The sequence below is a fragment of the Dryas octopetala genome, chromosome 1, assembly GCF_963921425.1.
Source record: "Dryas octopetala chromosome 1, drDryOcto1.1, whole genome shotgun sequence".
NCBI classification, from domain to species: Eukaryota; Viridiplantae; Streptophyta; class Magnoliopsida; order Rosales; family Rosaceae; genus Dryas; species Dryas octopetala.
In genome coordinates this window covers 12,754,235-12,781,035 of record NC_141366.1, presented here as the reverse complement: position 1 = coordinate 12,781,035, position 26,801 = coordinate 12,754,235, and the positions used below count along the sequence as shown (strand labels likewise).

Here is a 26,801-nt window from a genome sequence, read left to right as displayed (position 1 = left end):
AGTCTTTTCACTTCACTGAAAGCTGCTACTGCTGTGCTGGGGGACACTCCCCCTTCTCACTCTATCAATATTTTTTTACTCCTCCATGTTATTACACAGAGTTTTTATGTTGTTTCTTTTGTTCATTTTTTTATTCTCTGAAACTCTCACACTACGTGTCTCTCTCAATTCCCTGTGTTTCCTTTGATCCTTGTTCTCCAAGCCCTAAATAGCTCTCTAGGGTTTCAATCTCGTTCTCTCTCTCTCTCTCTCTTACTCTGTGTGTGGGTTGGTGGGTTTGATGCTTGGATTGGACGTGTTCACTGCACACAAAAAGGAGCCATTTTCAAGGTACTTTGTGTCGAAGGTACTCTCAACATTTTGCAGATTTTTTCTGGGTTTTTGGAATTTAGGGATTTGTTTGCTGTGAATTAGTGGGCCTTGTTTGTTACATTGAGAGTATGCATTTACTGTGCAATAAATGGCATTTTTGAACTATTATGTGCTGACTTTATGTTAGTCTGCTGAAAGATTGAAGATTTTCAAGATTATAGGCTTTGGGTCTCTGAAATTAGGATTTTCTTATTGTAAAAAGTGGAACTTTGTTGGGTTTGTGAGTGCGGTGGATTTGGTGGCACACATTTGGTGATTGATGGCTCATATATATTTGATGAGCTGAATTCTGGGTTTTAGTTTGACTATTTTTTAGTTATAAAGTTTTAGTGTATGGGGGGTTTTGGTGGGTTGAGTATTGTAATCATGGGCATGGAGGATGAAGGTTGTATTGTAAAAATGCAAGATTTTTGAGGCTGTGAACATTGGTTCTAAAGTAGGGCCTTCTTGTGGGTGGTTTTGGTGCATAATGGGTTGCATTTATTGCAAGCCTTCCGCTATTGAGGATAGCAAGGACAGCCCCAGAGAACGGTTGTCGAGCAAGACGGCATCAGACTTGCGGCCGGCAAGGGTGGCTTCATCAAGGAGGGAGGAAGCTTATCGAGCAAAAGATCGCTATGATGGCCACGATGGGAGAGCAATGTTGATTGATAAGCAATTGAATGGGCCTGTTCGATCACATGGTGAAAATTTCGAGAGGAAGAGGGAGAAGATGGAGTATGTTGCTGCTCAACATCCTGGGATGGGTAGCATTCCAAAGGCTGCAGAAGGGGAGCAGGTTGCAGCAGGGTGGCCCTCTTGGCTAGCTGCAGTGGCTGGAGAGGCCATCAAGGGATGGATACCACGTCGTGCGGATTCATTTGAGAAGCTAGATAAAGTATGCTTCTTCGTTGAGATAAATTTTGTTTATATCTTGTTTAGATAAAGTATGCTTCTCTCTTGGTGCAAGGCAGATTTCTATTATTTCCTTGTTTTCTTAATTGATTAATCCATGGACGTTAGGTTGTCTTTTTCTTTTTTTCTATTTTTATTATTGAGATTGAACTTGGTTTGATACTCCATTGAAATCTGTTTCCTTGTGGTCCAAAACTAACTTATTTAAAACATTTTTTTTCCTTTAATAGAAGTAGCCGAGTTTAGTCTGGGGTCAGAGGGCAGTATTACTGTTATTACATATTGCCCAGATTGGAGAGTTGTTTTAGGGACCGAGCAAATTACTTTTATTTCAACCTCCTTAATTAAGAATGTTGTTTTAAGGTATATTTATGAATGGGAAACATGGAATTCATATCCTGGTGCAAGATTCGCTCTTTTACATTTTGTATAATCTTTACTATAGTAAATCCGAAAACCTTTAATAAGTAAAAGCTAATGGAATAATCTGCACTAAGGGCTATTATACACTGAGAGGCTTAAAGCATTGTATATAAAAGGTGTAGAGAAACACCAAAAAATAATTAGTCATTTGTCTTCTGTCAGCCTAGGATTGCAATTGTATGTTTGAAGAAATTCATTAATCCATCTGAAGCGAGCGGGTTTTAAACTCATCTTCTTCCCTCCCATTTATCACAATTCAGAAAATTCATACTTATTTTAACTACTTGTTGGCTTGAAGAACGTTAAAAGTGAAACCATAATTACCATTTACTTGGTTTACTTTTATCTCAATCATCGTCAATATATTATCTGTGCCGAAGCATATAAATCGGAACTTATCCACAATTAGTTGGTTTCAAGAAAGCAATAAAAAGTTAAGATTAAGATCTGCATACAACAGTTGTCAATGATAACTCACTTACCTACCCCTCTATTTTTAAATCCTTAGCTTATTCCAGCAGATACTCAATTAATAACTAAAATAAATGAAGAGAAGATATTGGATCTCCTCTTAATTCGTTACTGTGACATACTGCAATTTGTAGGTAATCTATTAGAGACTGATCAAGTGGGTGCCACAAATTAATTCTTAACTCCAAAAATCTTTTGTCTGTAGCACATAACGAAGAAAAAGAAGTTTCGGTTGAATTTGAGCATGCATCTATTTCCTTAACTCTCATTCATTGCAATTCCTGTGAAATTATTATTGATTCTAAGAAACTATCTCCACTAGACTTCGAGCTAAGAACAGGTGTTATATTTGCACCCTTTCTTTATTGGAGTTCACTTAAACTGTTGACATGGGTAAGTATTTTAAGCATAATACATTTAAGTTGGGAGTCTCTGGACTTTATTGTTGGTGGAGGAGTTGAGTGTGCAAATTATGAATGGGATTGCAGGCGCTTATAAGATTTAGTTGATTTGTGATTAAGTAGATTGATGTTTCTTGTTTCTATTAACTCTGCCAATCATCTTCTGCATATCTGTCTTTTGCTTGTTGGGTACTATGCATGTCTAGCTCTATGATTTTTACAATTTGAAACATGAGAAAGCAATAGATTTACAATATTCAATAAAGATTGGATTGTTATCCACTTCTTCCAAGCGATTATATGATTATGCTATTTTATTTTATTATTATTTTTTTCTGTCTGTAGCACATACTCTTTAGATTGCCATACCTGTTTACCAGTTTTGGTTGTCTTAACATTTATTTTATGCAGATTGGTCAGGGAACTTATAGTAACGTTTATAGGGCTCGTGATCTTGATCAAAAGAAAATTGTTGCTTTGAAGAAAGTGAGGTTTGATAACCTGGAACCTGAGAGTGTTCGCTTTATGGCAAGGGAAATTCACATTTTACGAAGGCTTGATCATCAAAATGTAATAAAACTAGAAGGTCTAGTTACTTCAAGGATGTCTTGCAGCCTGTACCTTGTTTTTGAGTACATGGAGCATGATTTGGCAGGGCTTGCTTCACACCCTGGTCTGAAGTTTACAGAAGCCCAGGTACTTAACAGTAGTTTTTGCTAAAATAACAAGTTACTGTGTTTTTTTTTTTGGTTTCATCTTTTGTTTCCTGTATGTGCAGTTCATGATGTTCCTACTATGTACTTTTCCTCACCCTTTGCATCCAGTGACCCCTCTGGTGTATTTTGTTTACCATAGTACTTGCATAGTTGTGTGCATACTATCTTGTAGTTCCAATTCATCTATATATGTTATCAGAGAACTTATAGTATGCTAATATCAAGATTGTTCAGTTTGGATGAAGGCATTGAGATTTCATTGATTTTTTGGCAGGTTAAATGTTACATGCAGCAACTATTGTGTGGACTTGATCATTGTCACAGTCGTGGTGTTCTGCATCGTGACATTAAAGGTTCCAACCTTTTAATTGACAACAGTGGCATGTTGAAAATTGCGGACTTTGGTCTGGCAAGTTTTTTTGATCCCCGTCAAAATCTGCCCCTAACAAGCCGTGTTGTAACTCTTTGGTACCGGCCACCAGAGCTTTTACTTGGTGCTACATACTATGGGACTGCTGTGGATTTATGGAGTACAGGTTGCATACTCACTGAACTGTATGCTGGCAAGCCTATTATGCCTGGAAGAACTGAGGTATTTATAGTTGTTTCCCTCTGAACATGTAGAGTAGATGCTCTTCACTATTTGTTATCTTCCAAAATCATGGTGGCACAAATGCATGCACACACACACAAACACACATACACATATGTTTACGGTTACTCTCCATGGCTTGCAGTGTTTAAAATTCCAAGTGGTTTCCTGGTCTACCTATGTTAAAATCCAAACAAATATTTGTACTCTGCAAATTAGAGTTAGATAATTGATTTTACTCAAGTATAGTTTGAAATTCACGGATTTATACCCATGCAAATTCTGAAATACGCAGTTCTATAATTTCTAGGGCACTTCTACATAACATGAACGTTAATATCCTGCTGCAGATGTTGTGGAAAAGACATCAATGCATCTTTCATGGCTTAAAGGCTCCTTTAAAAGCTGTTGAGTGGCATATTGTTAATTTCATTTTTTTGTTTGGTTGTATGAATTCTTTAAGGGTTCATCTGGATTTAATCTACATGGCTGATAAAGATTTCATGTTTGTGTGTTTAAATTTAATATTTTCTAGCTGGTGGAAGAAGAAAGGGGGAATAGAAAATCTGCTAGGGAAGCTACTTCTAATCTTTAGCACAACTCGTCATTTGAATCTTGATATCCCCATTAAAGTAGGCCATACCTTTTTTTTAATCCTTATTCCTCACCTGTTTTTAACTTTTTGTGTGATTTCCAACACAACCCTAGTGATGGCATCTGGCATCATTTTTTTTTCCCAATAAGAAAATCACCATTTTTTTGTCCTTTCTTAAGTTTGATTTACATTACGTAGTCTGAGTGTAATATTTAAGATTTTTCTTCCCTCTCTCCTATATGGCTTGCTATGGGATGCGAGATGGTTCTTTGAGGTGGTCTTCAAGTAACTTCGTCTGGTTGTGAAGATATTTGTGGTTACTGGCTGGTAGCCTAGGGGTAGTTTTGTTACTGCTTTTATTAGCATTCAAATTACTTAATTTCTCTACAATTATATAGTTGTGTCGATTCTCTTACTACTGTGATGTCCCTTTTTTTTACCTTGAAAAACTCTTGTGCTTCTGTTAGATGTAACGGAGTAATGTATATAGAATGATCGGGGTTTGTGGCTCTGTCTTGTAGGTGGAGCAGCTGCATAAGATTTTCAAGCTTTGTGGCTCACCTTCTGAGGATTATTGGAGAAAATCAAAGTTGCCTCATGCAACCATATTTAAGCCCCAACAGCCTTATAGACGCTGTGTTGCAGAAACTTTCAAGGACTTCCCTGCACCAGCTTTAGCACTTATGGAGACCCTTCTTTCCATAGATCCTGCAGATCGTGGATCTGCAGCTTCTGCTCTCAAGAGTGAGGTGTGGATCTTCAATTAAGACCTATATGATATCTTTGTATTGTCATTCTTTTTGCTGCACACCGCACAGTCTTTAAGTTATTTTGATATTTTCTTTGACATGATTCTAGATCTCTATGTGTGTGCCTGCCACGTGTTTTAGAATTCTAGATCCTGTTTTTGTGCTTTCAGTCTGTTTCCTGTGGTGCTTTGAAAAGTACAACTTGACTATGTTCAAGTCCTTTTTAAGTATAAGATATCAACTTATATCAGATGTATACTTATGGCAAGAAAGTACTCTACTAATTTTTTATGTTCACTCATTAAGGTCTCTTTTCTGTCGTCTATTGTTAGCTACTTATCATGTTAAGTGAACCATCCAGATTGCAACAAGTGTTGTTTGGTTTTTCTTTTTCCTGACTATATTTTTTAAAATAGGTATAAGCTACCATGAGTATTTCAATTTGACATGAACATTCAACACTCTCCTCTATGTTAGAACCTATTTAGATTTTGGTTAGAAGTAGTTTATTTGGAAAAGTTTTAGATCATAAATTTGCTTTAGTGTTTTCTCATGTTATCATTTTGTTCTTTCGTTTTTCACAGTTCTTTACGACAAAACCTCTTCCTTGTGATCCGTCAAGTTTGCCAAAGTATCCTCCCAGCAAAGAGTTTGATGCTAAAGTACGGGATGAGGAAGCTAGAAGGTGAATATTGTTACAGAAATTAGTAACTGACTCTTTGCCACAAGTTGAATTCTATCTTTCTCAATTTATAGTTACAACACATGGCACTGCACCACATATATGTACTATTTTATTTACTTATATTTGTGGCATTATTGAAACCTAATGGTTCAGTCCAAAAAGAGCCCTAATGGTTCATGCACTGTGAGGTTTTGAGTGAGTCCAGTCTCACTTGATTCATGGTTTCTGTGGGGAAGTCATGCTTTTGGGGCTTAACAAAGAGCCTCTAAAAAGGGGTTGTTGGGTTTCTTGTCATCAAATAAAGGGAAAATATTTAAACTTAATGCTTGTCTGTGCTCGGTACACATCATGGCATGGTTAGGCTTGGTGATTAATTAGTGGCAACATATGAGTCTGGACTCTGGGATTTGCCTAAATCAATTGGGTCTGTAAATTTTTTGCTAGTTATGGTTATGGTTTTAATATAATTTCAAATTTGATGGTGTGAACTCAAGAGTACATGTTCTTGGGATTAAGCTTGCGTCATTTTAGAAATCTGTTCTCGCGCACTGATGATTAGTGTTTGAATTATGTCATTTTTTAAAGATTTAATCTGTGTTGGATTCTTGTGAACTTAATATTTGTTTTTTGTCCTATAAATTTATTGTTTCATCCTTTTTCTGTTCCTACCACTGCTAGTGAGGGTGATGTATATAGTAATAATTTTTTTTCTCATGTACATTGATAGACAAGGAGCTGCAGGCAAGGGCCAAAGGCTTGACCCTGAAAGGAGAGGAACAAAAGAATCTCGAGCCATACCAGCACCTGATGCCAATGCTGAATTGGTCTTGTCAATGCAGGTAACCTGATGTTATTTTAACTGTAAAGCACTCGTCTTTCTCTATTGTTATTTATTTTGTAATTGGTTATGTGTGCTGATATTTGTTTGACAGCCTCTTTGCTTTTACACATGCTTGCAGTATATGAATGACATGTTTAATTTGATGTTATTGTAGGGAACCTGTTGGAAAAGATTTTACTCTTTTTATATGTTCTTAAAAAATTGTTGAGTTATTTCATGTTTTTCACCATACAAATATGGTTCCCCAAATTTTCACTTGAGGTATAATACCCAAGCTTACCTGGTGTATTCTACCATTGTAATTTAACTCCACATAACATTGATGGGCTACTACAGACTTGCTTTTTCTTCAACAATGGATTAATTTACTTCACCACTTTCAGCTTATTGAAAAAAATTGCTTCACTTATAGTTTTAGTTGATCCACATTGCATGTTACTATTCAAAACAATGGACTGTTGGACTTAAATTTCTCTTTTTAGCTTATTCAAGAGTCAAGACTAATATGCATTTTGTGAAGTGCCGAGCAAGAGTCAAGAGTCAAGACTAATATGCAAGAGTCAAGACTAATATGCATTTTGCTACATCATATGGGGGATATATATATATATATATATAATTTTTCTCTAAGACGGATGCGTCCGTATTTTGTTTTCCGGATATCCATCACCGAGCGCTCAGCAACAGTGCCGAGCACTCGGCAGCTTTTTTTTGTTAACAGCCGAGCGATGCAACAAGCGCTTGCCGCTGCTTCCACCACCCCGTTTTTGAGGTTATAGGGTACGGGTTCACCCCATACCCTCCTAGGGTGTAGAATGGGGCGTGTGAAGGCTGCATGTTAGGTTTTAATTTTGGGATTTTGGGCGTTTTAACATAAAGCCGACAAACCAATGTCGAGCGCTCGAGGAAGAAGCAAAAATGTACTACCGAGCGCACGGCGCCGGGCATCTGTAAAAAAAAAAGTGCGGATGTCCTGCAGAGAGAATTACTGTGTATATATATATATATATATGTTAACAAAATGGCTTTCTTGCTACAGAAAAGACAAGATCAATCCAATTCCAAGAGCCGGAGTGAGAAGTTTAACCCTCATCCAGAAGAAGCTGCTTCTGGCTTTCCAATTGATCCACCTAGGCCATCACAAGCTGTAGAAGCGAGCATAGAACCTCGTGGACATAATCATAAGAGAGCTTCCCACTCAGGGCCATTGTCTCACCGTGCTGCATGGGCAAAGTCTACTAAGAACCCAGATGATGCTCCAAAGGTTTCAACTGGGGCAGACTTGTCAGCAATGTCAGGTTTAGTGGCAGCAAGGAGAAGTATGTTGTCTGAAGAACGCAGAAAAAGGTCTAGTTCTTCACAACTGGAAGCTCCAAAAGTAATAGGCAGGTTTCCAGGTTCCTTCAAGGAGGCCTCTGATCCTTTACCACAAGATCAAAAGCAGGTTGTTGTGGGTTCTTATAAAAAAGAAGATGTTAGAAGCAACAAAGATCCAATTATTGTGAGTGGTTGAACTTATGCTTTTCCCCTCGTGATGAATTTCCTTGTTACTTTCTTCAGCATTGGATTACTTATTCCATCTTGTTACTAGTACTACCCCATTCCTTCGCAATGTTATGTACTTTTTCTAGTAAAAGTACATCATTTATTTTTTAATTTATTCTTATTTTCTGATACATCATTCTTTGTTTCTGTTTATTTCAGGTTGGTTATGGATCAAAGGGTCACAAAATGCACTACTCAGGTCCGTTGCTAGTTCCTTCTGGCAACATGGATCAGATGCTGAAAGACCATGATCTCCAGGTCCAAGAAGCTGTTAGACGAGCACGCATAGACAAGGCAAAGGTCAGAAAATTTCAGGCTGAAGGGAACCAAATATCCACCAATTCATTATTTGTTTCTGGACGTTGAGCTGGATTAAGTAGACCCCAAAAGCAGAGCATCACCAGGAAAATCACTGCAGAATAATTTGCTGGTTTTCTCTTGTGAATGAGATACAAGTTATTTATTGGTGGGATGCTTTTTTTTTTTTTTTTTTGTATAGGGGGCACTCGTGGAAGATTGGCTGGTGTCCATTTTCAACTAAGTTTATAGCTTGGAACTCTCTCTCTCATCTATCTTTTTTTTTTTTTCCTTTTCCACTTTGCTACTAAATTATGGCCCATTCTTGTAGAGCTTGTTATAAGCCATGAGCTGTAGAGTACGTGGGAAATATGAAATTGTCATTCGTGATGAAAAGAGTAAGATATTGCATTCCTCGTACTGGTGTCCATATCGTCTTTGTCTTACTCTCATATGATCATTGTTGGTGGTTAACCACCTTCCCCCTTTATTTAATTATTTTTTGGGTAAAAAAGAAAGGGGAATCTATTTACTCTTTTGGAGTTCACATTTCTGAGTCTCACTTTCACATCTAATAGTGATCGCCCAATTTCTCCAAGCTTGACTAATGCTATGCGCATTAACAAAATATGCTGCAGCATTTCTTTAACCTTGAATTTTTAATAATATTTGATGTTGAAGACAAGGGCCTCTCTGATTTTAACCCGAAAATGTGGACTAGGCTAAATTGCGTTTGGGAGATTGGCACTTTAGGGTTGAAAATCTGTTCTGGTTGTGTTTGACTTCCTGTCATAGATACTGAAAGACCTAAGTTTGGATGCTTGTTGAATTTAGTGGTACACACAACTGTTGACAATTCAAATCTGGAAAAGCTTATGCTAATTCAATTTTGTTGCTTCTGGAAGGCAAGGCAAATGCTATATATTTGACTGCCGGATGCTGCTGAAGAAAACTCATAGGTTGCTGCTGGTGCCTTAGAAGTTTAAACAATGCAGTCTCTTCAATTACTCCTACTATTTCTAACCAAACTCTTTCTCTTCCAATCTGCTTTTGCAGTTGATTTCGCCTTCAATGGTTTCAATTCTTCTGATATCTTGCTCTATGGCAATGCAACAATAGATTCTGGTGTTCTTTCTCTTACAAGGAACACCACCTTTTCCATTGGCAGAGCTCTCTACCAGGCCAAGGTACCCACAAGATATCCAAACTCTTTGAACCTTTTGCCTTTCACCACCTCTTTCACCTTCTCTATAACCCCATACAAGGATTCTCTCCCAGGCCATGGATTTGTCCTCATTTTTGTTCCTTCTGCTGGCATCCAAGGCGCCTCTTCGTCCCAACATCTCGGCTTCTTGAACAGCACCAACGATGGTAATCCCGGGAACCATGCTTTTGGTATCGAATTCGATGTATTTCAAAACCAACAATTGGACGATATCAATGATAATCATGTTGGTGTTGATGTCAATTCTCTCACTTCTCTGGTTTCTTACAAAGCTGGATATTGGTTTGGTGATAATATGCAGCAGGACAATAACAACACTAACTGGTCTTTCAAGGAAGTAAAGCTGAACAGTGGAGCCAATTATCAAGCCTGGATTGAGTACTGGAATTACCAGCTCAGCATAACATTGGCTCCTGAAAACATCAAAAAGCCAGAGAGACCTTTGATTACGGTTCCTCTTGATCTCTCTGATGTTTTTCTTGATGAAATGTATGTTGGGTTCACTGCATCAACTGGGCAACTCATTGAAAATCATAAGATTTTGAGTTGGAGCTTCAGTAATTGAAGCTGGTAATATTCATTGTGTGGTTGGTTGTCTCAGAGAAGACTGTTGTCTAGAAATAATTAAGGCTCATGACCTGCGTTCATGTAGACATGGACCTCCATGTATCTTGGCCAATTTAAACTATGTAGTTCATATTTTGTTTTCAAATTGATTATGCATAATTTATGGTAGTGAAAACGATTTGTCTTTCTCAGTTGCTGTTCTTGCCTCATCTTGGTGTCATTTTATGTTTGCTATTTTGAAGGCAGCATTTGTTGCTTGGCCCAAAGGCCACACAAAACAGACATGCACTTGAATGTGTCTGGTAGGACATACATGTCCACCGCATATAATTTTGATCAATAATGGGCCTTATGTTCTCTACATGATGACAAATCTCGATCTCTCTCAAGTCCTTAGCTAAAATTCATCCATGTAGAGAAAAAAAAATTAAGAAAACTTGGATTTAATACTGCAAAGAAGGGTGTGAGACAACTATTGAATCCTAAAAACTTAAATTGTTAAAAAATGAGCCAATATCAAACTAAGGGCCCGTTTGACACTGCTTTTAAAATTGACAAAAACGTTTTCAAATTAGTAAAAACGCTTTTAGTTGCGTTTGACAGAAATAAATAAAAGTTTTTCTGAATTATAAAAACGCTTTTAAGTGGTTTTTTGAGAAGCACTTCCAAGTGCTTTTGCATGAAACACTTGAATTTTTTATAAAATTTATATGTGCTTATGAGCAGAAACGCTTCCAACAAAAACGCTACTGATTATAAGTGCCTCTAAGAAGCAGTGCCAAACGGGCCCTAATATACTTATCACTTACAACACCATTTGATCATAGATAAATAAATGCATATTAAGATAAAGATATAAGTGCAACTCCAAACTTATCGAACGACTTACAAAATAACAAAGAAGTAGAAAGTGATGATTGAATATCTCAAACTTAGGACCTCTACGATGAAAACTCCAATATTATGTTAAACAATTACTAAACTCTAAACACTTAAACTGTTGGGAAATGTGTCAATAATGAACATCATGCTAACAAAAGTAGTATTTCCCTTATTTTTATGAAAGCGATCTTCTATCAAAGCATGATTTGTGTTATACAACATGGATTTAAAGCAAATACAACAAAATTAATAACAAATGTGTTTCAATACGTAGCTGCATTTTCTTTTCATTAACACCAAATAAATTGATTACGAGAATCATTGTAGTGCCCTCTGCCCACAGTCTTGTGGTCCAAAGAAGACCAAAGCCCCTGGCCATGAACCAAAGCGTGGCACCTCTGCAACCTAAAATGAGCCAAAAAAAGAAAAAATTGGTTGATTAATTGTTTTTCTTTGACCAAAAAAAAAAAAAAGGATCCAAGAAGCTATAAAGATTAAGATCCCCAAACAAATTAATACAAAAGGTTTGTACTTTTTATAATCCCAGATTAGGGTATTCTTAATCATCTATATGAGAGTTTGTGCTAGAATACAATTTTTTTAAGACTGGAAGTTGGAATCTGATAGCTAAACGACACAAGTATTAAAAATTGATGGAGTGCTAAGCACTAATCAAATTCTTTATTGAAGAAACTAAACTAACAATTAATAGTACGTACCAATCAAATCCAGATTTTTTTATTATATTATCTGTTTCTTTGATTAAAAAGTGTATCATTTATTTGGACGTGATATATATGTTCATTTTGTCCTTATTTGAAGCATACATGATATTTTTTAGACAAAAATTTCAATGAAATTTTAAGAAAATTGCCCACATTAATTTAATTTTGAAAGTTTCATAACTTAATTTACCACATTTTTAATTTAAGGGACAATTTTGACGCACGAATGGGGGAAAACAAGTATTAAGTCTTCTGTATATATAACAATAGTACATCTTTGTTCTTTTAACTTGTACATAAAGAAATTGATGGGTTTGTGAAATCAAGTAATATTTTCATATATTTTAACATGCACATTTTGGTTGGAACGATCAATCCTATTTGTTGTTTCAACATTTACTTGTAAGATTAGGTTAGGTGGACGTGGGAATGAAATATATCACGTTGACAATTTGTACCTTCAGGTTGTAGTTGTAGTGTTGTACACAGTCTCTTTTGTTTCAACATTTGCATATTTAGTGTTAATCTACTGTTATATGTCTATATATATGTTTCGTTGTTTTAACATGTAGATACATGGGTGGATAAAATGATATATTAATTAGTAGTGTATTTTTTTTAATGAAATATACTATATTAGGTAACCCAATGAGTATAGACATTTTGTTGTTTCAACATGTATATGTATGAGTGGATATGAAATATTAACAAATTAATATACGGTATGTATAATATTCTCTTCACAGAGAATTTAATACGTAAGTTATCTTGTTAGATTATTAATTTAAATTATTTTTTATTTACTTAATCGATGATTTAATAGATTGTTTCACCAGAAAAATTATCTCCCAGCATCAAATAATCTAATACTGTATATTCTAGTTTTTGTTTTTTGGTCTGATATATTGTATAATCTACTTAAACTGCCCCTTGTTTATCACTTTCAACATATACAATCATGAGAAGATGACAATATGTAATTAATATTGATGCAAAAGGCCACTCTCACTAAGAGCCTACTTAGAAGAAACAACTATTTCTCATTCAGGTGCCTTTTATAACTTTGTGTCTTTGTCCAAAAAGCATATTTTAAAATCTCACATTAATGGCAAGTAACACATGCCTAGAAAACAAAAAGGATGAGGAGTAACATGTTTGTTACCACTTACCACCACACAATTTATATCTTTTAGGCTCCCCAATATGCATTACAAAAGGAAGAGAAGTGCCCATAAAATCAATTCATTATCTCAATGAATTTATCTAGTCTACAATGCAACCAGCAAGTAGCATTGAGAATCCCATTGACATGATGACATCTATTTTCTTTCTCAAATATTGAGGTCCTTTGTGAGCATGTAATCAAATATTTATTGAACCCCATTCCAATTATTAATTATGAACGAGTTGGTGGTGGTTATGGCCTTATGGGTGGTCTGCATGTAACCTGTTAGGTGTGTTGGTTTATTGTTTTGGGGATGAATATTGATGTATTATAGTCCGGACATTAGTTTTTGTACTGGGTTGAGTGAGAATGGTGTATCATGACAATGAGAATTTTTATAAACGAGTGTATATATTTTCAGTTATAACTTATAAATGGTATAATTAGCTCGCAAGGGGTGAATGCGAGAAATATATACATTTCTTGTATGCAAGAATTTCTTGTAGCATATATTAGGACTTAGGAGAGATCCTTTTTCCGGATAGGTTTGTAAACTAAGATGGTTATGGTGGAGTTGTAGAGACAAGTGTGAAACATGACTACTAGAACCACACCATTGGATTAATATTTAATTATTTGGTTGATTACTTTGGATTAAACTAATAGTTTATTAATAAACTTTAGTTTATCAATCAACCACCAAGGTATTTAGGAGTTAGGACTTTCTTCTTTGGGAAAGAAAGGCCCCGCTTTCCATAGCCAGAACCATGCCTAACTTAAACAAAGCCCAGGTCATTTTCTTAGCCTTTTAAACAAGGGTAACAAAACCCAGATGATCTTTTTTTATTTTCATTTATGGCCCACAAAGTTTTTGTCTAATTTACTGTTTTGCCTCGGGTTTCAAATTAGCTAGAGGCCTTTGTTGTGCCACGTCGGTAGTTTGGAATAAAGCGGGAAGATAAAGAAGAGAGTGGTGTGAAAGTTGAAAGAATGACCTCTCTCCGCTCTCAAGCTGCAAAACAAGCAATAAAGTAATAATATTTGTGATAGACCCAATAAGGATACAAAGAATAGGGAACTTGAAAATAATAAAGAAATTGTTTTTTTTTTTTTTTTTGCTTTTGCTTCAATTTACAAACGGTCTGTGTTTTTTGTGGGGAGATTTTGTTGAGAAAATATTGGGAATTTATAAGGCTGTAGAGCTTCTTCGACTAGTGCTGCTAAAAAGTTCTACTGTTCTCCAGGTTGGCCCAGCAGAAACAGAACACCCTTTTCATGGTGGTACTGGTAAGTCTATCTCTCTCTCTCTCTCTCATGCAATATTAAACTGATGGGTGGTTTGACATACTCCATGTTCTGAATATTTGTTAAAGTTTTTTTCTTCGTGGATTTTTGTTGCTGATGGAGTGATGGTGCTTGAGGTTGGTTGTTCTTTGAAATAGCATATATGTGACTGTGAGTATGAACTGTGTATTGGGTTTTGTGATTCTAGTCTACTTTTTGGAAATCTGTTAGATCATTCTTTGATTGTTGGATCATTCTTTGATTGGGTCTTGGTGGTGGTCTGCTTGTGTCTGTTGTTTGTGCTTAAATTTTCATAGTGAACGTTCATTAAGCTACTTTTGTGCCCAGCAGGAAATCTGTCTTTGTTTGTGAAGTTGAGATGCTGTGCTTGATGAGAAACTGGGTTTTATGTGTTTTTGCCACCGAAATGAGTTTTTGATTCAAGATGGTTATGGTGGAAGTGAGAGACTGTAATAGAAGTCGGAGAGTTCCTCCATTTCTTGTATGTGTCTGTTCGGAGTGGTCCTCCATTTCTTGGATGTGTGCTATAGGAGGATAACAATGGAAGGGTCATCCGAGTCTGCTTGGCAGAAGTCTGATAGTTCTAGGGGACTGAATACTTCCGGAGTCTCAAACCGGAATCCAAGGCTTCTTCGAGTTGGAAGATTTGGTTTGTCAGGTGGTGCATCACAGGATTCTGGTTTAAGAAAGGAGAGTAGGGTTGTGGTGGCACACTCTGATGACCTACAAAACCAGGGTGGATTATCTGGGGTTTGCGAGAATGAGGTGGCAGTTGACCCTTTCGTGCAAGCTATTGAATGGGGTGATGTTAGCTTGAGACAATGGTTGGATAAACCACACCGATCTGTTGATGTCTTTGAATGCTTGCACATATTTAGACAAATAGTGGAAATTGTTAATGTAGCACATTCCCAAGGAATTGTTGTTCATAATGTGCGGCCTTCCTGCTTTGTTATGTCATCTTTCAACCATGTCTCCTTTATCGAGTCTGCGTCTTGTTCAGATTCTGGAACTGATTCCCCCAAGGATAACAGCCCAGAGCCAAATAGCCCAACTTCAGAAACTAAAAATGTGTCCTCTCCCTTGCATGGCGATTTGCATCAGCAACAGAGCAACTTAGGAAGTGAAAACTTCCAATCCATGGCAACTCCAACAAATACTTTGTCAGAAACAAGTTGCATGCAGTCAATCTCAATCTATGCAGCACGTGAACCATTAGTGCAAGAGACTGTAGAAAATAGAACCAGAAACAGGAGTGTTGAACTAGAAGGTAAGAGACAACCATTTCCGATGAAACAGATATTGCTTATGGAGAGCAGTTGGTATGCTAGTCCCGAAGAGGTTGCTGGTGGTACAAGTTCCTGTGCTTCAGACATTTACCGATTAGGAGTTCTTCTTTTTGAGGTTTGTCATTTAAAGCTTTCAATGATTTTATTTATAGTTTAAGTTAAATAAGATCTTCAGATGCATTCGATTAATCATTCAAGTTGACTTTGTTTAGAGTTCTGCTTGTTTTTAGTAAACTAACATGATGGTGCTACTTGTGACCAGTTATTCTGCCCATTTAGCTCAAGAGAAGAAAAGAGCCGGACCATGTCTAGTCTGAGACATCGAGTTCTTCCTCCTCAACTGCTGCTGAAATGGCCAAAGGAAGCTTCCTTTTGCTTATGGCTACTGCACCCAGAGCCAAATAGTCGTCCTAAATTGGGGTGATTACTTATTACAAAATGACTTTCATCTCTGACTTTATTTTTATTTTTTCTTTTAAAGCCATATAGTTAGTGCTTTAGCACAAGGACCAATATATAAGTTGAGTTCCATTCTAAGAATTGTATTAGCAATATTTAGAGGCTTAATTGTGTTTTTACCATCCATAGTTTTAGTTGATTCCCACTTTACCACCCAGATATTTATTTGTCCTACTTTACCACCTACAACTATTCCCTGTCAATTCCGTTAGCTAATCCGTCAATATTGGTGACAAAAATGCCCTTGCCACATCAACATTTTTTACGGCTTGGGTGACGGAATGGATGGAAAAGGTTAAGTGGGACATGGAAATAGTTGTAGGTGGTAAAGTTAGACAAATAAACATTTGGGTGGTAAAGTGGGAATCAACTGAAACTATGAGTGGTAAAAACATAATTAAGCCGTATTTAGAAATGTCTGGCTGCACTTGGGAATTCTTTTAATTTGAAAAGACAGTCACAACGAGCATAGCTGGTGTCTACCAAGGACCTTGGGTCAAATCCTGCCTTCTCCAAGGTTGGGGGGTTTATGGGATATGAGAGGGTTACCTCTCATTGTGTAACTCATAGGTATGAATGGGCCTCCTGTGGACAGACAAAATAGAAGTGTGTCCATGCCAAATTTAGATTAGGTCAGTTTGAAGGTTTCTATGTATTCATAATCAGTGAAATTGGCCCATGCCATTGGTATTGGAAAGAAGCGGATTAGAAGCAAATATGAGAAGAAGCCATTTTATTAGTGTGGCTTGACAAATGGAACTGCAGTTTTCAATTGCATTGAGGAGTTCTTTGGTGAATTTGATGTTAAATTATTTCTTGAAATATAGGGCATCTGTTTAGCAACTGCCTGGCATATGTGGGTTTATCTGATATGATGTAATTGGATTTTGGTGTCACAAGCTTCATGTGGTAATTGAATTTGGTGGATTTTTAAATTGCTTTACTTTTTTTGATAATTGATTAAGTTTGGCTGTTTGTCTTCAATTCCTGGGAGTAAATTGTAAATACAGGTTATGCCACCTTCAATGATTTGGTGTTGCATTTCATAAATCCCCTTGTATCTTTCCCAATAGGCAGCATTTACCCCCTTCCATTGACGTGCATAAGAATTTTTAAAAGATAAGAAGCATTTGCTGACATATAAAAGCCTCTCTCTCTCTCCCTTTTCTTTTTAATATGCAACATAACTTCAGCGAGGTCAAATTTTTAAAGTCTACTTTTCTTTGTGTTTCAGTGAGTTGCTGCAGAGTGAATTCCTTAATGAGCCAAGAGATGATTTGGAAGAGCGTGAAGCAGCAATAGAGCTTAGAGAGAAAATAGAGGAGCAGGAGTTGTTGCTGGAATTTCTTTTGCTTATACAACAACGGAAACAGGAAGCTGCAGATAAGTTACAGCATACTCTTTCTTTTCTGTGTTCTGATATTGAAGAAGTTATAAAGCACCAAACAATTTCTAAGAAACATGGTGGTTTATGCCCAGAACTGGTGAAGGAAGATCAGTCAACCTCAAGTTTTCCATCAATGAATATTATTGATGATGATGATTCTGCTAGTGGGTCCAGAAAAAGGTTCAGACCAGGCATCCAGATTCACAGCATAGAGGAATGTGATGATAATTTGGATGGTCAGAAGTCAGATACTGAAAATCAAGAAAGTATTCTTTTGAGAAGCTCTAGATTGATGAAGAACTTTAAAAAGCTTGAGTCAGCATATCTTTTGACGAGATGGAGGCCAATCAAGCAGTCAGCGAAACCTGTAATTAGACATTCGCCAATAAGTAGTGATATTAGAGGGTCTATTGTTGCAACTGAAAGAAGTTCTGTCAATAATTTGGCATCAAAAGAACAACATAGTGAAAGTAGAAAAAGTGGTTGGATAGATCCATTCCTTGAGGGTTTGTGCAAATATCTATCTTTCTCAAAATTAAAAGTTAGGGCAGATTTGAAGCAAGGGGATCTTTTAAATTCTTCAAATCTAGTATGCTCGCTTAGTTTTGATCGTGATGGAGAATTTTTTGCTACAGCTGGTGTTAATAAGAAAATTAAAGTATTTGAATGTGACACAATCATAAATGAGGATCGTGATATCCACTATCCTGTGGTTGAAATGGCTAGCAGGTCAAAGCTAAGCAGTATATGTTGGAATAGTTATATCAAAAGCCAGGTTGCTTCAAGTAACTTTGAAGGTGTGGTGCAGGTAGGTCGGGCAGTACTTGTGATTCACCTTTCAGCTCTCTATTAATTTGTATTTGATAAAGTTTGTTGGTTTACCACTATTCCCAAAAGCTTAAGTTATTAGGATGTAAGCCAACAACTTTTTATGTTCTTACACTCCCCCTTACATGTGGGTCTCTCTCAACCATTAGAGCCCAACATGTGGAATTCAACTTATATTGGGATGATGTAATTGCCGAGATTTGAGCTCATGATCTCCTGCTTTGATACCATGATAAAGTTTGTTGGTTTACAATTAGTCGTCTATTCCCTAAAGCATAAGCTATTGGATGTGGGCCAACAATTGTTTTATATTGTAACAATATTAACTAAATTGCTTAACATGTTCAGGTATGGGATGTTACAAGAAGCCAAGTACTTATGGAGATGAGAGAACATGAGAGGCGTGTATGGTCCATTGACTTTTCATCAGCAGATCCAACAATGTTGGCCAGCGGGAGTGATGATGGTTCTGTTAAGCTATGGAGTATCAATCAGGCAATTCTATTTTTGCACTTGGTGGATGTCAGCTTTGAAACTAAACGTACTGCAGTCATATATTTGCATGCTGTGTATGTTTAATTCTGGATGTATGATAAGTTGATTCTCTTATGTGGGTTGCTTCTGCAGGGTGCAAGTATTGGTACAATAAAAACAAAGGCCAATGTCTGCTGTGTACAGTTTCCTTTGGATTCTAGTCGTTCCCTTGCATTTGGTTCGGCGGATCATAAAATTTATTACTATGATCTTCGTAACTCTAAGATTCCTCTCTGCACATTGATTGGACACAGCAAAACTGTGAGTTATGTCAAGTTTGTAGATACGATAAATCTTGTTTCTGCTTCCACTGACAACACTCTGAAGCTTTGGGATTTGTCAACGTGTGCATCTCGGGTCATTGACACTCCATTTCTATCATTCACAGGCCACACGAATGTGAAGGTACTTTCACTCATTTACTATATCAGGCAACTCTAGGCAGAAATTATGAACAGATTTTCGCTGTTTATGGCAGCTCTTCAGATAACAGATTTTGTTGTTTTTAACTTTTTATATCTATTTGTCTGTGTTGTATTGAAGAATTTTAAAATATTCACTAAATGCTTTGTTCTACTATGGTCATTATTACATGTATTAGATTGAAAGTGAAATTAGTATACAATAAATTTGTGTTCTACTAGATGTAAATGATTTTCTGTAAATCTTTGAGAAGCTCAAATGCATGCTGAATATTTACTTTGGGAATCATACACGATTTGTTTTCTGTGATAATAAGTTTACAATGTTAAGAGGTAGGCCATGGTGTTGGTACAATAGGAGTTAACTTTCAACACCTCCAACATAGGCTGAAGCAATAACCTAAGGTTGTGCTATTTAAATGAAATTTGTTCTTTATTGACCAAGTTGTTAAGTTAAATTTCTTTGACCCTCTCTGATGGTCCAAAAGTTTTCCACCATGAGTATTTAACTGCGAAAGCTTTTTATTCAATTGCCATCTTCATGAATCATGGTTGTAGATATTTGTGAAGGAAAACCACAAAAGAGGCTGAGAGTGTGGTTTGTTAATGATTAAACACTGTTATACTGTTTATCCAGAGGCAGTCATTGCAGTCTTACACTAATTCCTAGCCCCAATGTATTATTTTCATTTACTCAATGCAAGTGGAAATATGGCCATAGTGGTTTACAATTTATAGCTTATATACGTTTCCTTGTTGCAGAACTTTGTGGGTTTGTCAGTTTCTGATGGTTACATTGCTACAGGCTCAGAAACTAATGAGGTAACTTACTTATTATTTAGGCAAACATCTTCCAGTTACCACATGCTTGTCAGGTTATTCACCTAGCTTCTATAATGCATGAGCCTATGACTAGGGAAGCCAAGTTTTGTTTTTTATTCTCCCTTGGACACTTTTTTTTTTTTTTTTTGGGTTCAAAAGGAGGGCCTAAGGCCTGGAAAGAGAGTGACCTCTAATCATGTGGGATTAGTATTCTACCACTATAGCTGTGAGCCCCCACCAATTATCTGGAAAGTTTTGTTATAAAGGGCAAATGTCCAATTAGAGCATTTCAAGGCTTATTCTGAAACAAATTTAAGAAAATGGCCCTCTTATGGCTATAAAAATTACTAGGAGATATACTAGAGACTAGCAAATCAGTTAGCTATATAGTAACAAAATGTCTCTCTCTCTCTCTCCCTCCCAGCCTCAGTAATCATGACATGGTATTGTTAATGTTCATATTTATTGATGTTTATGTTCCTGGTGACAGATTTTTGAACTTTTTACTGGATTATCACTTGGTTGAGCAGGTTTTCGTCTACCACAAGGCCTTTCCAATGCCAGCATTGTCATACAAGTTTCAGAACACAGACCCAATTTCTGGCCACGAGACAGATGATGCTGCACAGTTTATCTCCTCTGTTTGTTGGCGTGGCCAATCCTCAACCTTAATTGCTGCAAATTCCACAGGGAATATCAAAATTTTGGAGATGGTTTGATTTGATTAATTTAACCTCTTGCTCTCCATGGTAAATTCTTGATTCTGGCAGGATGGGTATTGGGAACAAAAATGAAAGGAATCTTATGCCAGAAGCTTGCAACCTCATAAGCTTTAGCAGGTTATGGGAATTCAATGATTGCAAGCAACAAATTTTGGTATTAGATGATAGCGGATGTGGTTAATGTGAAAAGTGAGAATATTCTTGTAAGTGCAAATGCCATTTGTAGATAAAAATTTAAAGGATAAAGAAAGTCAAAAACTGGTCTTTTTGTATAATTTGTAATGTTTACGATTCAAAATCAATTTATATAACTATAATTTTGAATTGCATGACTCCTTATTTTGTGTGATGGGGATAAGTGAGACTTTTTTCGGTAAGGAGCAGTGATTAAACATAAATTCAATGATTTCTCTTCTCAACTAAAATTCTAAGTTTTTTTAAAAAATAATAAATCTAATTCATCCGATCCACCACCGAATACTTAATCAAGCGAAATTGCAATTGGATTATGTTTAAATAAACTTGAATGATTGATATTTAAGAAAAATTGGAGAAATTGATAGAAAGATAAATTCCCCCCAATGCTCCATGAGTTTGCCCTCAGAGTGTTCCAAAATTTGGAACATGACTCAGTTTCGGTGTTGCAGTTCTTTACATTTGTATCCATCCCATCATTTCTAACCATTACCATTACAAAGCCAAAATTCTAGTCTATAAAATACAAAACATCTGAAGACAAAAAAAAAAAAAAAAAAAAACGAACCGGAGTGGAAGAACAATATACTGATTATGATTGTAAAAGTTCTACATATAGAACCTACCAGAACAACAATGACCAAACACCTTTTTGGTTTGAAGAATGTGACAACTTATGTTATGCTTAAGACTTAAGAGGACACTAACCTGCCCCAATTCTAACAAATTTAACATCAAAATTGATTCCCGAAATCCCAACAACCTGTTGTCCAGTTTATAGATGTCTTCTTTTTACCTTTCTCTTTTCCTTTCACTATCTCTCTTTGCGCCAAGAATTTGCAGAGAATCTATTTACACTGATTTTGGCCAAACTTAGCTGTCAAAGTTAGCCTATCCACAAGGGTGCGAAGCCTCTGGGCGCCTGGACCTGGTTTAAGCTTGTTCGGGTTCCCAACCCTGGAGCATTTGGGTTTGCCAGAACACCAACCACCAGGAGTGAAGCCCCCTTTTTTACGACGAAGTAAATCCTCATCAATCTTGTCCAGGACCGAGTCATTATATTTGAATTTCCGAGCAAAGGCAGCACCACTTTCAATCATCTTGTTTGTATCATTAAAGTTAAGGACATGGGGATGCTGTCTGGGAGGAATATCCCAAGAAATATAGTGCAAATCGTGGTTGACTGCAGTTTTAGCAAACTCTGGCACATTGCATATAACTGTGTGAAAGTAGCCTTCGGGCGAGGAGACAAAGTTTGTGTAGTACATGAGAAGGACCCTCGGTAGATTGTCCCAACCCCAGATGCAGTACTCTACAAACCAGCGTGACAAGACCATCCATGCTGAACCTGCAACAATGCTGCATCTTGATTAATTATGCAAGACAAAGACCAGGAAATCAATTAGACAAAACAGAAATGAGAAGAAGAGATGGATGCACAGATGTTTCCAACTTTAGTTTTGTGCAGAGCAAAACTTGCAATGGAACACCATCTGTTGATATAACATATCCTAGCCAACACTATCATTGGTTTGTTTGGGAGGGAAAACGAACAAACAACAATTCAACAGTTTGTGAGCTGCTGATCCAACTCATGTAACTGGTCGCTAGAATTGTTCGAAGCAAATATATCAAGTTAGCAAATTGGTTCAGTATCCAACTTGAACATATGAAAATTAGAAAACACAGAAGACATGTTACAAAGAACAAGATTTCCACAGCAGGTTGTATTTATAAGTAAATCCCTCAAAAGCTCACCAAAAAGAATTCTAGTAACCTGGCAATTTCTTCTCAGCAGAAGAAATGACAAATTAAACAAAAATAAAAGATGAGATCTTAATCAAGAATTTCCAATGTTCATGTCATCAGTCAGTCTTGTCAACATGAAGATTTTAGATTTTGCATAGTTAAAACTTTTGTGAGTAACCAGAAGTCCAGAGAACTACAGGAGAACCAATTCACTACTCACCAGTAAACAATTGAAATGAAGTCGGCAATGTTCGTTTGGGTGTAACCCAAAATACATCTTGTTTATTTGATGAGTAGAGACCAGGGTCAAGAATCAAAGGCATTGCTCGTTTTTCCCTGAAACCCCCAAGTTAATAAAGTATGAGTTATAGTAGTAATATCTGAAAGTTCTACATATTTATAGGGTGTGTTGAGTGCAGAGAGAGAGAGAGAGAGCTCACTCCTTCCAACCAAGTTGGCTTGTATGCTCAATGAAATTCAGATTTCGATTTAAATTTGAAAAAGTATAAAGAAGATCTATACAAAAACAAATCCATCAGTCACTTTTAGCACAAAAGCTTATATCCTGGAAAATTTTACTATTTTAAAATGATATGGACTAACCATCTTGAGTAACAAGAGGATAATCTGAGGCGCTGAGGTTGATAAACCAATCCCAATCCTTACTCCTCTTGAGAAGAATTGCACAGGCATGAAGAGTATTGGCAACCATTGTAGGTCCTCTGTAAGTCACCATATTAGCTTTTTTAATCACAAATACATTCCCAACTGTATTAAAGATGGTCTCGTTTTCCACTCGTGAAGCGAGCTCCAACCTTTCTGCTGCCGGCGACTCAAGGTCTAAATGAAGAACATATTGATTCAACGGATGATACAGTGCATGAAGAGTTCTCCAAAGCTTTTCCAAATCCCCTTTTGACCCGGAAATTAGATAAGCAAAACGGGGAAGTGGTGGTACTAAAGGAGGGGGTGGTGGAGCTTGTGAAACTATTGTCTCAGCAAAAGCTGGACTAGTTTGGTTTGCTACTACTCGAGATGGGAAAATTGAGAAGATTGAATTGATTGTGTGTGGTGAAGAGACAAGACCTAAGTTCAAGGAAGTGGCTAGAAGGAATATGCATATGCAAGAGCTTATGACAAGAGGGAATAGCCATTTCTTCTCCATGTTTGCAGACCCCATTGCCAAACCTTATTATGGGCTCCAATCAAGTTACTGTCACATACCCATTTTCCTCAATTGGAAAACCATGCTTTGGAATTTAAATAACCTCCGTTGAAACCGGATTGAGACCCCTTCTCATAAATATTCCAAAATTCAGACTTTTGAAACAGCTGTTGAATCAAAACACCAAATATTAAAATGAAATCATTGATTCATAAATTGTTGTATATAATTTGCAGCAAGCAAAGAATATTGGAGCTTGCCGTAAACATTAAGCTCAAGAATTGGTGCTAAGAACTGCCAAAACTATATATTATTTATAATCAAGAAAGGAGATAAACGATAGGGACAGAGAGAAAGAGCAGCTTAAAAATATACCAGAAGAGACACAAATGATGCATCAAGAAAATCGACTATGAACCAACAGAGGATTCAAACAAGCAAAAAATTAAAACATATAATTAAAAAACAAGAGCTTGTAACCCTGTTTCCAATGGCTTAATATAAATAAAATATCAGATGTGTACATTGATAATGACACAATCAATAGCAAAACTATGCCTAATCAAAGAAAATTCCCAATCCTATTTTCTTCATAAAAGCCCTAATGACATGGTCACACAGGGCTCAGAAATCGAATATCTGCAGAGAGTCAAACAAAAGCACAATGATTCAGCCATGCAAAACAGAGAAAACCCAGATCAGAAATTTGCAGCTTTTATATCATCCAACCAAAAACACAAAAATCATGAATATTTAAATTCACAGAGAAGGAGGTTGAATGAAGGAAACATAGAACATACCAAGGCAGCTGAATCTTCAGCTCAACAGACAAATTAAACAATACCCAGAAAAGTTGGAACCCATTTGAGCAAAATTAGCAAAACAAAAATTGAAAACCGTAAAATGAAAGAGAGAGTGGGAGAAGACAACTTGAGATGTGAGAAGAAGATGAAACCAAATTTTATTTTTATGGGGAAGAAGAGCAAGAACGTATGTGCACGTTGAGGAATAAAAGAAAAAAACAAGATTTGGAGAGAGAGAGAGAGAGGGGGACAATCATACAATCATCATATTCATACATAAAAAAATGCAAATGAGTGTGTGTCTGTCGAGAGGACGTGTGGGTGCGTGAGAGAGAGAAGTGGGTATTTGTTGTTGTTTCAGATTTTGTTTTTAAGGAATCTCTCTCACTTGGACTCAGGCGTTTCGTTATGCTGTTGGGTCTCTTCTGGGATTCACCAACACGGCAACAACTGGTTCAACTGTTTCTTCTATTATTTGTGTGTCTCTCTCTCTCTCTGTATACAATTAATGAGCTTTCCGTTTCATTTCGTACTTGATGTTTCTCTGTTTTCATCACCTTTTACCTTCTTTCCCTGTTTGGTTTTTTGGGTGTGGGGAGGAGGGATGTGGTGCACTCAGGTGTATCTCGGTGTGGTGAGTCCGAGTGAGAAGTAATGGAGATAAAGGGTTGTCATAGATTGGTTTAGTATTTCATTGATCCATAGGATAGGAATTGTATTGGTTTCAAGTCATGCAAGTCCAAATTTGGTATCTACAAAATCTGTTAGTAAATGTTAAAATCTTCAATTCTATATTGGGAATTTAGCTCCCGAGATCAAATCTAATAATTTACTTACTATATATAGTTAAATTGCTTAATTTTTATTGGTTATATCTAGACATTTCAAATCTAAAATGTTGTACGCTGTATCTATTTATTTCAAGTACCTTTTATATAGTGTTTTTTTCCATAGTTTTATGAACAAATCCACCTTGATCAATTATCATTAAATTCATATACTTTCTTTTAAATAATTTAATCCAAATGAATTAATTTATATTTTTATGAAGGTCACAATTGGCAGGATCTTTAAAGGGACATGTTTTATATGGTATCCTCTCACAGTGAGGTGAGACTCACAGTATATGAGGTTCACGTCATTGTAAAATGATGCCCCATGTGGCATTATCCCATTGAAGACTAAATTGTCCCATATACTTAAAATACACAAAAGATTTTTTTTGTTTTTGGTCGAAAAGGATGAGCCATGCATTAAAAGAGCCTAGTGGGCACAAGAAATACAAAGCAAGGGCCAAGAGGCCCAAAAAAAAATAAAGAGCAAATTACAATTTAGTACCTCAACTTTATATGTTGTTTCAATTTAGTACCCCAACTTTGAAAACTTGCAAAAAAGTACCTCAACTTTCATTTTGTATCAATTTAGTACCCCAACTTTGAAAACTTGCAAAAAAGTACCTCAACTTTCTTTTTGTGTCAAAATAGTATCTCCGTTAATTTTTCTGTCAAAATAGCAAGGGTATTTTCGTCTTTTCTTAAATTTAAAAAATAATGAATTTTTTTTTTAATAAACAAATTTAAAAAATTAAAAATAAAATTAAAAAAAATAAAAATAAAATTTTTTTTGGGTAAGGGGTGCAGGGCGGGGAGGGGAAGGGAGGGGTTGGGGCTAGGGGGTGCGACGGGGCTGGGCGGAGGGGCAGGGGTGTGCGACGGAGGTTGGGGCTGGGGGAGGGGGTGCGACGGGACTGGGGTGGGGGGAGGGGTGGGTCGGGCAGAGAGAGGGGGAGTGGGTGGGGGTGGGCTGGGGAGGAGGGGAGGGCAGGGAGGGGGGCGGGGGCTGGGATGTGCGACGGGGGTTGGGGCTGGGGGAGGGGGTACGATGGGACTGGGGGAGGGGGTACGATGGGACTGGGGGGGGGGAGGGGTGGGTCGGGCAGAGAGAGGGGGAGTGGGTGGGGGTGGGGGTGGGGGTGG

The 26,801-nt window shown here is 36.8% G+C and overlaps 3 protein-coding genes and 1 pseudogene across 10 annotated transcripts; 3 read left to right on the top strand and 1 right to left on the bottom strand.

Annotated features, from left to right (window-relative positions):
- Nucleotides 1–9,145, top strand: LOC147298031 (Protein kinase superfamily protein). The gene is made up of 8 exons (XM_086227519.1): nt 1–1,249; nt 2,973–3,257; nt 3,552–3,869; nt 4,986–5,213; nt 5,798–5,898; nt 6,626–6,737; nt 7,779–8,240; nt 8,444–9,145. Exons 1-8 carry the CDS (start codon nt 842–844, stop codon nt 8,648–8,650), a joined length of 2,121 nt encoding a protein of 706 aa, XP_086083645.1. The 5' UTR covers nt 1–841; the 3' UTR covers nt 8,651–9,145.
- A 407-nt stretch (nt 9,146–9,552) lies between these two features.
- Nucleotides 9,553–10,480, top strand: LOC147298030 (L-type lectin-domain containing receptor kinase VII.1 pseudogene; annotated as a pseudogene).
- A 3,718-nt stretch (nt 10,481–14,198) lies between these two features.
- LOC147298029 (protein SPA1-RELATED 3-like) lies at nt 14,199–21,237 on the top strand. 3 transcript variants are annotated; one of them, XM_086229801.1, is made up of 8 exons: nt 14,209–14,432; nt 14,781–15,854; nt 16,002–16,159; nt 17,433–18,393; nt 18,762–18,908; nt 19,041–19,352; nt 20,132–20,191; nt 20,722–21,237. In XM_086229801.1, the coding sequence occupies exons 2-8, from the start codon at nt 14,934–14,936 to the stop codon at nt 20,908–20,910; spliced, it is 2,748 nt and encodes a 915-aa protein (XP_086085927.1). In that variant the 5' UTR covers nt 14,209–14,432; nt 14,781–14,933; the 3' UTR covers nt 20,911–21,237. The 3 variants fall into 3 exon arrangements, with proteins under 3 accessions (XP_086085929.1, XP_086085927.1, XP_086085928.1); XM_086229802.1 differs by having other exon boundaries at nt 14,778–15,854; XM_086229803.1 differs by lacking the exons at nt 20,132–20,191; nt 20,722–21,237 and having other exon boundaries at nt 14,199–14,432; nt 18,762–18,954; nt 19,041–19,245.
- A 444-nt stretch (nt 21,238–21,681) lies between these two features.
- Nucleotides 21,682–25,369, bottom strand: LOC147298028 (beta-glucuronosyltransferase GlcAT14A-like). Of its 6 annotated transcripts, none has more exons than XM_086229805.1 (5): nt 25,214–25,369; nt 23,461–24,189; nt 23,298–23,373; nt 23,078–23,193; nt 21,682–22,456 (listed from the first exon to the last, which is right to left on the bottom strand). In XM_086229805.1, the coding sequence occupies exons 2-5, from the start codon at nt 24,035–24,037 to the stop codon at nt 21,957–21,959; spliced, it is 1,269 nt and encodes a 422-aa protein (XP_086085931.1). In that variant the 5' UTR covers nt 24,038–24,189; nt 25,214–25,369; the 3' UTR covers nt 21,682–21,956. The 6 variants fall into 6 exon arrangements, with proteins under 6 accessions (XP_086085931.1, XP_086085930.1, XP_086085932.1 ...); XM_086229804.1 differs by having other exon boundaries at nt 24,823–25,342; XM_086229806.1 differs by having other exon boundaries at nt 25,085–25,342.
- Nucleotides 25,370–26,801: the final 1,432 nt, after the last annotated feature.